This window comes from Phascolarctos cinereus, unplaced genomic scaffold, assembly GCF_003287225.1.
Source record: "Phascolarctos cinereus isolate Bilbo 61053 unplaced genomic scaffold, phaCin_HiC Scaffold_8;HRSCAF=390, whole genome shotgun sequence".
NCBI classification, from domain to species: Eukaryota; Metazoa; Chordata; class Mammalia; order Diprotodontia; family Phascolarctidae; genus Phascolarctos; species Phascolarctos cinereus.
The window spans coordinates 60,590,094-60,604,402 of NW_027556291.1; the positions used below are offsets into that span (position 1 = coordinate 60,590,094).

Sequence of the window (14,309 nt, forward strand, 5' to 3'; positions counted from 1 at the left end):
ATGAAGGTGAAAGGTGAAGGTTGTACATATGAAAGAAAGACGAGAGACCTGTGAGGCACATTCCCCTTTGACTCCTTTGGATTGTAGACTCCAAGATTTAGAGGTGGAAAGAACCTTGGAGGGCTCGTCTTGCAGAGAAGGAAAACTGAGGCACAGGGAGGGGAAGTGACCTGTCTAAGGTACTGAAAGGATCAGAGTTTTAAAACTAGAAGAGACCCCAGAGGTCATATAGTCAAACTTTCTCATTTTACAGAGGAGGAAACTGAGGCCCAGGGAGGGGAAGGGACTTGATCAATGTTGCTCATAGGCTGGAAGGGACCCCAGAGACCATTTTAGTCAAAGCCCCTCATTTTACAGAGTAGGAAACTGAGGCCAAGGGAAGGAGAGTGACTTGTCCAAAGTCACACCGGAAGTAAGGAGCCTGCTGCTCGGCTGTATTGGCTAGACCAGAATGAATGATTTCAGGGTTCTGTGGCTCACAACATAGATTAGGCTTGGTGCATTTGCCCCTTTTCTCTCACCATTAAGATAGGCCTGAAATCCAAGATAGAATTTAATTGTGAACCTATCTGTGCTAATTTTCTATATGCCTTTAAAGAATTAGTCATAGGCTCGAGACATTTTGTACCGTACACAAACATTAGTGCTGTGTGCTTATTAATAAGAGGTAAATACTATACCCCAAGCTGGGGGACTGAAATCTCTATTTGTGTTTGCTTTCCATTTGATTGTTGTCTTTACTACTTATGTCTTGTTTAGCTGTTAAAAGGTACTCTTCAAGGTCTTCTTCAGCTTTTTCTTTTCCTTTTTTCCATTTCAAAAGGGATCTGTCAGAAATTTACTTAGCTCCTTAGTCTTTGTTTAAAAGGAATGTAGCAAATGAGTTTTTTGCTCTGCATAATTTCTCAAGAGCATCTTTTCAAAATTGCATGCTTTTAAGTTCATTTATGAGAATGCTAACTTATTAAAAAGGCATACCCAAATGACATTTCAAATGAAGGTAAAAATTAATGTAATTTGCTCTTAATGTGCATCAGTATAATTTTGAAACATCTTATCAAATTCTTCCTCTACCTGTGCCAGGAAGATGAGAAAGGAAAAGGGAGTTTGGCCTTTACTTCACTAAGTGTGTATTTTGTTTATTTGTTGGTCCTATGATTCCAACGTACAACTACTGACTGGCATTGTATCTGCCACCTTGGAGTCTTAGAATTGCCTGGGTACAATGAGACATGAAGTGCCAGCCCCAGGCTTTCCCTGCCAGAATGCCTCAGAGGCAGGCCTCCAACCCTGGGCTTTATAGCTCTGACCCTAAAGCTGGCCCTTTGGCTGTTCTGCCACAGCTCCCCCTTGCAAGTATGAGTTATTGCTTAATATTCATACTACCCCACCCAAATGGCATTGCTGTTTGCCCGGTTTCCAGGGGCCCCAAAACAACCATTTGTTTTTCACATTGTTCATAGATCTCTTTATAAATTAATCAAATGACCGTGTTTATTGAGCACCTGTTCCTCCTTCAAGTATGTGTTCTCTTTTGTATATATTAGGTTTTACCTCCAATTTTTGATAAGCAGTTGTGAAAGATTTTTGATAGTCAGAAATGAAAAATGCTGTTCAGAAGGTAGATTGGGTCCATATTCGCTTATTAGGAATACAGACTTCTGTGAGTCCATAAGTGTTCTGCTTTGATACTTGGAAAATGACCTTCATATTTAGATACTATATTCTTTTGCTTAAACTGTACAATGATAAATCCAGGAAAATGTCCCTTTTTTTTTTTTACAGCTGATTTTTTTTTATTGTAAAGTGTTGGGAGTAATGTAAAAGTGAGTCTTACAAATGTTCAATAAAAAATCATGTCTTTAAAAAAAAGAGTATAGACTAATTCACCCCTTAACAGAAGGTTTCAAACCCAACTACATATATATGACTTTTGAAATGTTTCATCTATCAGCCACAACTGGGAGAGACTTTGTTGGAAGGAAGAATGAGAAGACCAGCCTCATAGGAAATAGTGATTGTCTTCCCTTGAGCTATCTGAGGAAGAATAGGCCATTCAGCTTTTTAATATGTTTTCTTCTTAATGCTGATAGTTGTTCCCTGACCCTTCCCCTGTGCAGTCTGCCAGAGTAGGGAGTAATGCCAGAGAAACCAAGTTCAAACCTAAGTCCTCCCAACTCCAGCTTTATTGTCTTATGTCCTATCCTTGACACCATGCTACTTCTGGTTAGGCACTTAACAAATATAGAATTGAATGTTAAGGGGGCAGCTAGACAGCACAGTAGATAGAGTACCAGCCCTGGATTCAGGAGGACCTGAGTTCAAATCTGTCCTCAGATACATAACACTTACTAGCTGTGTGACCCTGGGCAAGTCACTTAACCCCATTGCCTAGCCAAAAAAGGAAAAAAAAAGAATTGAATGCTGTAAGACAATTCTTATCCCTATTAACATTTCCTCCTTGAAAGAAGTATTTCTTTATTGGCATATAGGAGGTGCCGTGTTGCACAGAGCACTGAAGCTGGAATCATGAAGACCTGAGTTCAGATGTTGGCCTCAGACACTTATCAGCTGTGTGACCCTGGATGAGTCATTTCACCCTGTTTGCCTCAGTTTCCTCATCTGTAAAATGAGCTGGAGAAGAAAATGGCAAACCACTACAGTATCTCTGCCAAGAAAACCCCAAATGGGGTCGTGAAGAGTTGGACACAACTGAAAACGATAATTCTAGCTCTTCTTTATTTTTTGCTCCTAAGCCTTTATTTCTTCCTCTCTGTCACTAAATATTAATAAACTGAGGTTTATTAGAGCTGAGTTCTAGTTCTGACTCTGACATTAACATGGCTGCATGCCCTTAGGCAAGTCCTTTCCCCCTAGCTGGGCCTCAGTTTCCCCTTCTGGTGAACGAAGGGATGATTTGATGGTTTCTAAGGGACTTTCTACCTCTGGGGTTCTGTGGTCCTAACTCTTATAATGCAGCCCTTCACCATCTCATTGTCTCATGTAAGTGCAGTCTCTTGTGTTCTACTGGACGCTCCCAGAGGACAAAGACTGTGTCTTTTCAGGTGTCATTCAAAGCTCCAAGCAGAGTGGAGCTGAATAAGTCCTTTTTGAATGAAGACCCTGTGAATAGAGCATCAGATACCCTATACAGACAACTCCTGTGAACTTGCATAGCTAACCCTTTGAGATCAGTGTGCTTCATTCCCCTCCCCCAATTCCTTAGCCATTTCATGCTTTTCACACCTTTATTCACTCTGTTCCCTGTTTTTTTTTAAAGTAATAATAATAATTGCTAGCCTTTATTAAGCACCTACTATGTGCTAGGCGCTGTGCTCAGAGCTTTATAATTATTATCTCATTTGCTCTTCACAACAACCCTGGGAGGTAGGTACTGTTATTATCCCCATTTTACAAATGAGGAAACTGAGACAGACAATGGTGAAATGACTTGTCCAAGGTTACGTAGCCAGGAAGCATGTGAGGCCGGTTTTGAACTCAGGCCCTCCTAACTCCCGGCCCCACTGTGCCACTGAGCTGCTTCTGAGTCCATCCTCACCCATCTCCATCTGCTGAATCCCTACCCACCCTTTATTCTTATCCCACAGAACAATGGAGAACCTGGCGCGCAGTGAGCAGTTCAGTTCATTTTTCAGGCTCCCCAAAGAAGAGAACCTTAAAGAAGTACATGAATGTTTCTTGCGGATACCATCGAGCCACTTGAGCGCTCACGGGAGAATGTGTGTTTTTGAAAACTACATCTGCTTTGCCAGTCATGACGTCAGTCTCTGCAGTGTAGTCCTTCCACTAAGAGAGGTAAGATAATAGACAAAGTTGGATGACAGCTTCCCTTTCTACCTTAAGTTCTGCATTTACGTTCACCGTTGTGCTGCAGAATAACTGCATTCACCAATTAGAAACTCAGTGACTTGAGATTATATTTGTAAAGCACTTGGCACAATGCCTGGCACATAGTAGGTCCTTAATGCATGCTTATTCCCTTCCCTGTGTACTGCAGGAAGAACCTCCATAGTGCCAAGAGGGGTGAGGTCCTGAAATTGACTAGTCCAAGTGTGAGCTTGGGCCGGCTTGAGCACATGTTTAGGCACTCTGGATAGCAAGAGGCAGGCCCAACGCCCAGCAGCCAAAAGTCACTGTCTCACCTGGTATGTGCAGTTCAAAGAGGGAGAGACTAGAACAGAAAACCAGAGCTTGGTGAGCCTTGCCCAAATGAGTCCTCGAGCATTTCTGAAGTCCCAGGCACTGTGCTAGGTAATAGGAACACAGTTATCCAAAAAATGAAGCAATTTCTGTTTTCAGGAAGACATGTTGACATAAAAGTGTATGTAGAACAGACCTTTGGAAAGGGAGGTCACCAGCAGACTCTAAGAGACAGAGGGAAGGAGGAAGTGCATTCAGGCCCAGGCGAAGGGGGATCCTGCCAAACGACATCTTTTGTTACCGTATTTTGTAGACCAGGAAAACTTCCTCAAGAAATAAAATGGCTTGGCCCAAGGTTATGCCAGTCAGTCTTGACGTTTCAATGGCAGGGCCTGTCCTTGTACTGGAGAACCAGGAGACCACTCCCACTGGGCTTTGTGTGAAAATTAAGGGGGCAAAAAAAATGACTCCTGTTTGTACTTTTCTCTTCAGGTCCTTGCTGTAGACAAGGTGGATGACTGTAGCCAATCAGTCGTCATTAGCATCAAAGGAAAGCAAGCCTTTCGATTCTCTGACATCAGAGACTTTGAGCAGCTTGTGGCAAGACTAAAACTTACATGTGGAGCAGCTTCCATTCCACAGCAAGATGTTAGCACAGAGGTAATTACATAGCAAGTGGTATTGTTCTCAGAGCTCTGTTAGATGGCGCTTCGTCCTCTCTGAAGTAGTGATGATGATGATGGTGGTGGTGGTAGTCATGGTGGTGGTGGTGCTAGTGGAAGTGGTAGTGGTAGTATTAAGTGACATGTATATAGGGTTTTAGGGCAGCTAGGAGGCGCTGCAGTAGATAGAGTACCAGGCCTGGAGTCAGGAACACTTATCTTTCTGAGTTCAAATCTAGCCTCAGACAATTACAGGCTGTGTGACCCTGGGCAAGTCACTGAATCCTGTTTGCCTCAGTTTCCTTATCTGTAAAATGAGCTGGAGAAGGAAATGGCAAATCACTTCAGTATCTCTGCCAAGAAAACCCCAAATAGGGTCATGAAGAGTCAGACATGACTGAACAACAAATATAGTGCTTTAAGACTTGTATACACTTTGAGTATCATTTCATTTGGTCCTAACTACAGTCCTGGGAGGTGCTATGAGAAAACTGAGGCTCAGGAAAGTTTAATGACGTGTCTGGGGGCAACACAGCTACTATCTGAGACAAGATTTGAATATAGTTTCTCATGGAGCAGCTAGGTGGTGCAGTGGATAGAGCACTGGCCCTGGAGTCGGTAGGTCCTGAGTTCAAATTAGGCCTCAGATACTTTACACTTACTAGCTGTGTGACCCTGGGCAAGTCCCTTAACTCTGATTGCTTCACCCCCCAAAAAAAAAAAGAATATAGTTCCTCAGATTCCAAATCTATATACCACACTGCCTCTCGTAACAGTACCTTTTATCTTCAAAGCTACACCTACAAAAACATAGTTTTTAATAGTTGGATTGATTTGTGATCCCATCAGTATGGGCATTCCCTCCAACAGTGCATATTGCAGTCCATCCATGCCCTCAATTAGTCAATCAACAAAGCATTTATTAAGTACCTGCTATGTCCTAAGCACTTTGCAAGATTCCAGAGATATAAAGACAGCTAAAAAAAATCTTGTAAGCCCTTCACATCCTGGGCTATTCTTCTTCTGGGCTCCATCCTTCCCCAGGGAGACCATATAAAAGGCTAGAGATTACCTATCCATTGGTTATCCCTTGCTCTTACCATGTGACTACCCCTCCCCCTTCTTTGCTGGTCCTGCAGCTAGCTCCCTGCCATTCTGCCCACCAACTCTGTCAAGCAGTTGGGAAGTCCAGAAGACCAAAGAGTTGGGGGAAAGGGGACAGGGAGGGAGCAGAGATAATGAATTCTGTTTTGCACATGCTGAGTTTGACATGTCTGTAGGACATTGGGTTTTCTTCGAGAAAACACAACTACATCTCAGCAGATGGTCTAGGGACAGATATATGGATCTCCATGCAGATCCCAGATCATCTTCATAGAGATGATAATGGAACGCATGGGAGCTGATGAGATCACCAAAGGAGATAAAACAGAGCAATGATTTTTCAGCTGAGATCTGTGAACTTGTTTTTAGTCATTTGATAACCGAGTTTTGGTATAATTGGTTTTCTTTTGTAACCTAATGTATTTTATTAGATTCATTTAAAAACATTATCCTGAGAATAGGCTTCACCTGACTGCCAAAGGGGTCCATGACCCAGAAAAAGATCAAGAGTCCCTGGTAGAAGAGAAGAGGGCCAAGGCCAGAGCCTTGGGGACACCCATGGTTAGAGGGCTTGACCTAGATCAGGAATGAGCAAACGGGACTGAGAGGGAGCAGTCAGGAGAGCCAGGAGAGAACAGTATCCCCCAAACCTAGAAGAGAATAGTATCCAGAAGAAAGAAATCAACAGCGTCAAAAGCTGTGGAGAGGGCAAGAAGGATGAACATTGAGAAAAGGCCACTGGATTGGACAGCTTGAGATTTGGCCCTGGGAACTTTGTTTGTTTTTGTGGGGTTTTTTGGTTAAGCAGTGGGGTTAAGTGACTTGCCCAGGGTCACACAGCTAGTAAGTGTTAGGTATCTGAGACTGGATTTGAACTCAGGTCCTCCTGAATCCAGGGCTGGTGCTCTATCCACTGCGCCACCTAGCTGCCCCTACCCTGGGAACTTTGGAGAGAGCTGTTTGAGTGATGTGATAAGAAGTTTGAGTGGAAGCCAGACTGGGGAGGGTTGAGAAGAGAGGGAGAAGAGAGGAAGCAGCAGCACCAATTGTAAACTCAAGATGTTTATCAGGGAAGGGGAGGAAAGAAATAGGATGATAGTCAGTGGGCATGTTCAGACCAAGTGAGGAACATTCCTCTCCAGGACATATGGTCATTCACCTCCACAGAACGTTTTCTACCATGCCATAGAAAGCTTTGCACCCTGGAAGCTGACTCCCACTCCTGGACTAAGTCTCCCATTGGAAGTACCCTCCAGCCCTACGGCCTCTCTCTGTGTTTGATTGGTTCCTCCCCAATCCTCCAATTTAAGGAGGAGGCATGGGCCAACCCTGTATTGGTCCCTCTCCAGGTTTCACTGCTGACTTGTTTACCCCCTTCAGCTCCTTTTTATGTGGTGTTTCCTTCTATTGAAATGTAAACTCCTTGAGGGCAGGGATTGGCTTTATTTCTACTCATATTTGGATCCCCAGTGCCTGGCACACTGTGAGCAATAGTATATAAATGTTCGTTATCATTGTTGTTATTATTATTATTATTATAGTAGGCACTCACTAAGTGCTTGTTGACTTGACTTAGGCACCTTTGTAGGCCGTATTTGAAGGGCCAATAGATTGGGAGAAATTGAAGTGAAGAGAAAGAATGGAGATGAAAAGAGGGGGGGCAATTTGCTGGAGAGGCTGGGAATAGATGGCATTCGGGGTGCATGTAGAAGGGCTAAAGCTTCATTTTCATCCCAGACTGTAGTGAAACAGATAGTGGAGGAAGACGTCAGATTTAATGTGAAATGAAGAGGGGAGACGAGGGAGCTCTTAGGCTGAATTTTTTTCAGTGAAATACAAAAGGAGGTCTTGAGCTAAGAAGGCCAGAGGCTTGAAGGAAAGACAAAGTTTGGAATATCTACTATGGAGAATAGGATAGCAAATCAGTTAGGGAGAAATCAGATATTTGCCTTGTTGAAGCAAGGGTCCAGTTGAGATGATGTAACATAAATTTGTAGTGGATGCAGTCAACCCAGCAGCATGATTTTTCTCCATTTCTTTTCAAACAGCACATGAATAGGAGCAAAGGTGGCAGATGGTGGTAATAATTCAGGGTTGGAGCTTGGCAAGACGTGGTCAGTGATGGGACAAAGGAGTCACAGGTGGAGGATAGTACAGACTTGAGTTGGTTTACCTTGGTGGGGGTGGGGGGGCGTTCAGGATAGGGAAGGGAGAACAGAATAGCCAGTCCCAGGGGTGATGTGGCCTGGGCAAGAATTTGAGGGCTAGAGGAATAGAAATCACTGTGAGACGGAAGAAGAGGATTAAAGGTCGTAAAGCCTAGCAAAAGATGGAATGGTAAAGGATTAAGAAACTTCAGAGTTGATGAACATGGCAAGGATCTGAGATGTGACCTGCTCTCAGGATAGCTGAGGAGTAGGTCAGAGGAAATACGAATAGTGAGAAAACCAGAAGTTGGACCTTCTGAGGGGGCATTTATATGAATGCTGAAGTCCCTTAGTTTGAGGGCAAGAACTGAGTCAGGCACCGAAACTTTTGTTGAAATGTTTGTTGAGTTTGCTTTAATTTAGGTTTGCAGTTTCAGGACAGCACTTGGGAAAACTGCTGGTGCCCTACCATGATTTCTCCATTTAGGAAACACTGCCACCAGGTGGCCCAGATGCTAAGTAAGGCGTATGTTTTGCCTAAAAGCTTTGAATTTTCTGCTCCTTATTTACAAAAATTATATTCCATGCTAAAACAAGTAGACTTTAATGACATTTACCAGTTAGGTTGATAATTGTTACCAAGTAATGTTTTTAAAAAAATAAATAGAATCTTAATGGCATTTTGGAATCACGCAAGAAATGTGATTAAATCTCCTTATACCCTTTACCTAGCAATCCTGCAGCTTGGCTTATGCTAGTGGGAAGTCAGAGACATAAGCAGAGGGCAGCTAGACAGTGACATCACTCTTTGTGGTAGCAAAGAAAGTGGGTGCACGTCCATTGAGGAATAGCCAAAAAAAACCCCAACCTTATAGTTAATGAATATAATAATATGATTATGTAGTGAGAAATTATGAATTTGAGGAACTCTGTACAAACTGATACAGAGGGAAATACATGGCGCCTAAGGAATAATATAGCCAGTGATTACAGCAGTGTAATTGAAAAGATCTCTACCAGGAAGCTAAACTCTGAATAAGTAAACCAGTGTGAGTCCCAGAGGAGAGACAATGAAATCCGTGGCTGAGAGATGAGGAGCTCCTAGGGCATGATGGTGTATGTGTTATTAGACTGGATCACCATCACATAGTTGTGCTTGACTGGTTTTCTTTGTCATGAGGAAGATTTTAGTCTGGGGTGAGGAGAAGTGTCCCCTACCCCTGAAATGAGCATGACGTGAAGACAAAGGACATCAATGAAACATTTTAAAAAATCAACCGGCTTAGCTTTTCCTCACTGATCTTTGTTACGGTATCACAAGCTTAGTGACATACTGAGCTTTTGGTTAGAATTTTCCTTTCCTCCTCATCTTGCATTCTGCATTGTCCCAGTAGACCCCCCGCCTGCTGCTAGGAAACATAACACTTCCTAATACCGAAGTGACTTGTGTTTGGTCCTGAGCCTCTCAGCTGGTAAAAAGCCTGTTTGCTAATTAAATTTCACTGTGCCCTGAAATTAATTAGATAGATAACATCATGGTCTGATAGCCCAGAGTAGGAGAAGACAATCTCTGATTATAGCTTATTTATTATTAGAAAGATATTTTCTGTATTGTGGTTTGCAGTCGACACTAGAATTTTGAGAAGTGTTTCTCTCATAAGAGATTGGAAAGCATTCAGGTCATTCTGGTAACATTCAGACTCTCCTTTGTAGCCCGTGCCCAGTCCTGACCCTGGGAGCTCAGGGCAGTCTTCTAAGGGGCCCTCTCTGATGGGACAGAAAGATTCCAGCAAGACTGTGAACACACAAGCTTTAATGACAGAATTTCACCCTCAAGATTTGGAGAATCTTGATTCCAAAATGGTAAGAGAACAGACCTTGAAAATCTAAGCATAGAGATAGATGTCTGAAAATGAAGAGAAAGCTAATCCACAGTCGAAAAAAAAAAGTCTTCCTTTTGAGAGCTAAAATTCCTTCCTGACTGACCAATGTAGTTCTGTCATGTACTAAGGAATAGCAGTGAAAGCCAGCTGTGGATAAGTCTGCTCATCCACAGAATTGGATAGTTATCTGCCTAGTGGTTAAGGTGATAAGGGGGAATCAAAGGATTCAGGATGTGTTTTGCCTAAATCAAATAATAATAATAATCGCATTTTTATATCACTTCGTAGCATGCTTTCCCCATTCATTTGTTTCTTTGTTCCTCAATGACCTACCCAAGGAACAAAGAATGCATCAGGGAGGCAAGATCAGACCTAGTGAATTTTTTTTTCCAGTGAGTCTTTGGCCTTTCTTAAGAGGAGGGCTCACATTGACCTTACTCAGTCTTGAGCTTTTTCCAGGGTTTTGATTACAGTTTGAGGTCGGGGAGTACAGTATAGGTGCTTGGGCTGTCTCTTCCCTGTCATGATGAGTTGCTTTGAGTTTTCTCTTATAGCTGAAAGAAAAGATGAAGGAACAGTCATGGAATATACTCTTTGTGGAATATGGCCGTGGCATAAGCATGTTTCGGACAAAAAAGACTCGAGACTTGGTTGTAAGGGGTATTCCTGAGACTTTAAGAGGAGAATTATGGTTGCTTTTTTCAGGTATTTTACACACGCACTTACACACACACACACACACACACACACACACACCACCCTTTGCCAATTACTGGGCAAGTTAATATTGTAGGTAGAATATGTAGCAACTAAATGAAAATACTTAGTGTCCAAAGCAAGTCAAGTCCAGCTCAGGAAAACATCATCTTATTGGGTGAGGTTCATGCCCTCGAATAAAATAAACCCATGGGTTGTTTTTTGTTGTTATTCTCTTGCCCAAATATGATTTTAGTAATTGCATTCTTAAAAGGCAGGTGGGTTGTCATAGGTAAAGAGCTGGTCTTGGAGTCTGGGGCAATCAGTTAATCAGCCAGTGTTTAGTAAGCACCTACTAGAGATACAAAAGCCAAGAATGACATAGTCCCACCTCTTAAAGAGCTTACATTCTAAAGGGGACATGGAGGAAGAGCTGGGTTCAAGTCTTGCCTCTGATTTGTGCTGCTTTTGTGAGCTTTTTGGATCACTTGACTCTCAGGCCCCCAAGCAACTCTGTAAGAGTCTACACTACAGACCAGTTGCCCATCAGAATTGGTTCAAGGAATCCTCTTACCTGGGAACTCCTTGTGTAGGTCCAGACCCTTCCCCCCATCCCCACCAAAAGAAGAATTACTTGCTTACAAAGGAGCAACTTAAGTTGATGAAATTCAGTTCTTCATGTTTAATTTGAAAAAAAAAAAGAGAGAGAGAGAAAGAAAAGAAAAAAAGAAATTTTATCATCTTCTTCTGTATGCTAATATAATTATTTTCCCAGGTGCTATTAATGATATGGCTACCAATCCCGGCTATTATGCTGACATGGTCGAGCGGTCCTTAGGGACATATACGGTAGCTACTGATGAAATTGAACGTGACTTGCGTCGCTCCCTACCTGAGCACCCTGCCTTTCAAAGTGACACGGGCATATCTGCATTGAGGCGGGTACTCACAGCATATGCATACCGGAACCCAAGAATTGGCTACTGTCAGGTAGGGCTGCAAAGAGAGCCCAACTCTGTTGATATTCCAAAAGATAAAACTTCATTAAATCCAACTCCATTAATCTGAAATTGGTGGGTGGGAGCCAGGTAGGAGTTAATAGTGCATATTGGAAGGCTATGTTATTTACTTCAGGAGAGCTAAGTGTACTTAAGCATCCACAGACAAGACATTTTAGCTCTCTGGTCCCCAGCTTCCTTTCTATGAAATGAATTAGTCCTAGCTGTTCATTAATAGGTCCCTTAAAATGGAATTGGAGCATAAATCAACAGCTGTTTATTGGGCTCTTTCCATACTTTTTCTACTGGGTCGTTGAATTGTTGAATTGTTTTCCCTCCTCGACAGCTGACCGCCAGGGAATTTTCACTTACAATTGTTGTGCAAAGGACTTCCATATCTGTAGATCCAGCCCTTATCTCTTCCCTCTCCTCCAGTCTCCCACCAACATCTGCCTGCTTGGCATCTCTACCTGCCTATGCTTCAACATGTCCAGAGGATTTAAACAGACAATTTACAGAAGAGGAAACCCAAACAGATTGCTTTTTTTAAGTGCAAAAATAATTTTTGTTTTCTCTTCCCTTCCAGATCTACCTGGCTTTGTTTTCTATCTTTAACATTTTGTTTTCATATGATTGAAACACAAATTGTAAAAAACAAAGCAAAAAAAATCTTGAGAAAATGTCCAACCTCACTGATAATCTTCCCATGTTTCTCTAAATTCCTTTTACATCATTTCTTACTGCTTATATAAATTAAAACTCTGAAATGCCACTTTGCACTTATCAGATTGGCCCAATTAATTAAACTCAGTGCTGGTGAAGTTGTGGAAAAACAGGTTAGCCTCATTCATTGCTAATGCAATTGCAAACTAATAAAATGTTTTTAGAAAGCAATCTAGCAACGTGATGTCAGAGATACAAAAACAATCAGATACCCCCACTGCCCACCCCCTGATCCAGTAATTACATTGTTGAGAATATGACCTGAAATTGTTTGTCTTCCGTATGTATTTTTTTTTTCAATTTTAGGCAATGAACATTTTGACATCGGTGTTGCTTTTATATGCAAAAGAAGAAGCTGCTTTTTGGCTCCTGGTTGCTGTGTGTGAACGGATGCTGCCTGATTATTTTAATCACCGGATTATTGGTAAAACATGTTGAGAGTGAATGCCTGCCTCTTCTGAAGTAATAAACTCAGACCAAATGACCAGGGAAATAAAACTGCTGGCATAAGTTGTAGAAGATGAAAAAGAAAATCAAACAGTTTTAAAATATCACATGAACTAGACTTTTCAGGAGAGAGACTTTTAGTGTTCATTTTATCTTTTCTTTAATATATTGCCTTAATTTTAAAAAGTGCTAACCTGATCTGTTTCTTAATAAAATGGAAGTCCTAAGCCCATTCCCAAGCTTCTAATGCAGTATCAACATGAAAATTTCAGAGCTGTTGGGATTTTTTTTTTTTGGAGGGAGTATGGGGTGTGCTTATAATCAGTGAGCTCAAAGTCCCATATTTATGTGGAACCATATCCATAAGTATCTTTTGAAAATGATCATTTTAGGGGCAGCTAGGTGGCTCCAGCCTTGTAGTCAGGAAGCCCTGAGTTCATATGCAGCCTCAGACACTTGATGCTTACTAGCTGTGTGACCCTGGGCAAGTCACTTAACCCTGATCGCCTCACCAAAAAGCAAAAAACAAACAAAATGATCATTGTTTGGCAGTACCTTTTCCCCAAAAGATGGCCAGCCTATAATAGCCAAGTTAAAGAGGAAGATCTGGTTTTTGCTTAAATTATTCACAGACGGTCCATCTTTATTAAATGCTTGTAGGTACGTGGCATTGTACTTATTAGCTCCTGTTGTATTTTACTGAATCTTGATCTCAAGAAGCTTAAAATCCAAGAGGGAGAGACAAAATAGTCCCATATCTAGTAATAGATCAGAAGAAAGCTGAGAGGGTCTTAAGGTCACACTGTGGCTCCTGGGATGTTGAACACTTCAGTGATCCCTCGTGTGGAATGAAGTAAAGAGGGTCTTATAAATACCAAGAGCACTTAGGCTGAAATCACTTGGTTCCCCCACAGGTGCCTTGGTGGATCAGGCAGTCTTTGAAGAACTGATCAAAGAGCACCTTCCTCAGCTGACAGGTCACATGACTGACATGACCTTCTTTTCCTCGATCTCCCTCTCCTGGTTCCTCACCCTCTTTATCAGTGTGCTTCCTATTGAAAGTGCCGTGAATGTCGTGGACTGTTTCTTCTATGATGGGATAAAGGCCATCTTACAGCTGGGATTGGCGGTGCTTGACTGTAACATGGAACAATTGCTTACGTGTAAAGACGATGCTGAAGCTGTCACAGTGTTAAACAGGTACAGGTAGAATCGTCAGGTTGCACTAGGAATCTGACAAATCATCTAGCCCAACTCCCTTATTTTAAACAACTAATAATAACAAGAGCCAGCATTTCTGTAGTGCTTCAAGGTTTGCAGAGCACTTTACAAATAGCATCTTCTTTAACCTTCACAAAAACCCTAAGAGATAAGTGCTATTATTATCCCCATTTTACAGTTGAGGAAACTGAACCAAATTGAGATTAAGTGGCTTATCCAGGGTCACACACCTAATAAGTATCAGAGGCTGAAATTGAACTCGGGTCT

The 14,309-nt window shown here is 42.0% G+C and overlaps 1 protein-coding gene across 1 annotated transcript in view; it reads left to right on the forward strand.

Moving 5' to 3' along the window:
* The window catches only part of TBC1D8B (TBC1 domain family member 8B), a 108,849-nt gene that overhangs the window by 66,493 nt on the left and 28,047 nt on the right, over positions 1–14,309 (forward strand). Inside the window, 7 exon segments of the mRNA XM_020967287.2 lie at positions 3,609–3,816; positions 4,654–4,821; positions 9,788–9,937; positions 10,512–10,662; positions 11,429–11,643; positions 12,681–12,798; positions 13,736–14,021. Coding sequence (XP_020822946.1) covers positions 3,609–3,816; positions 4,654–4,821; positions 9,788–9,937; positions 10,512–10,662; positions 11,429–11,643; positions 12,681–12,798; positions 13,736–14,021 — 1,296 coding nt within the window.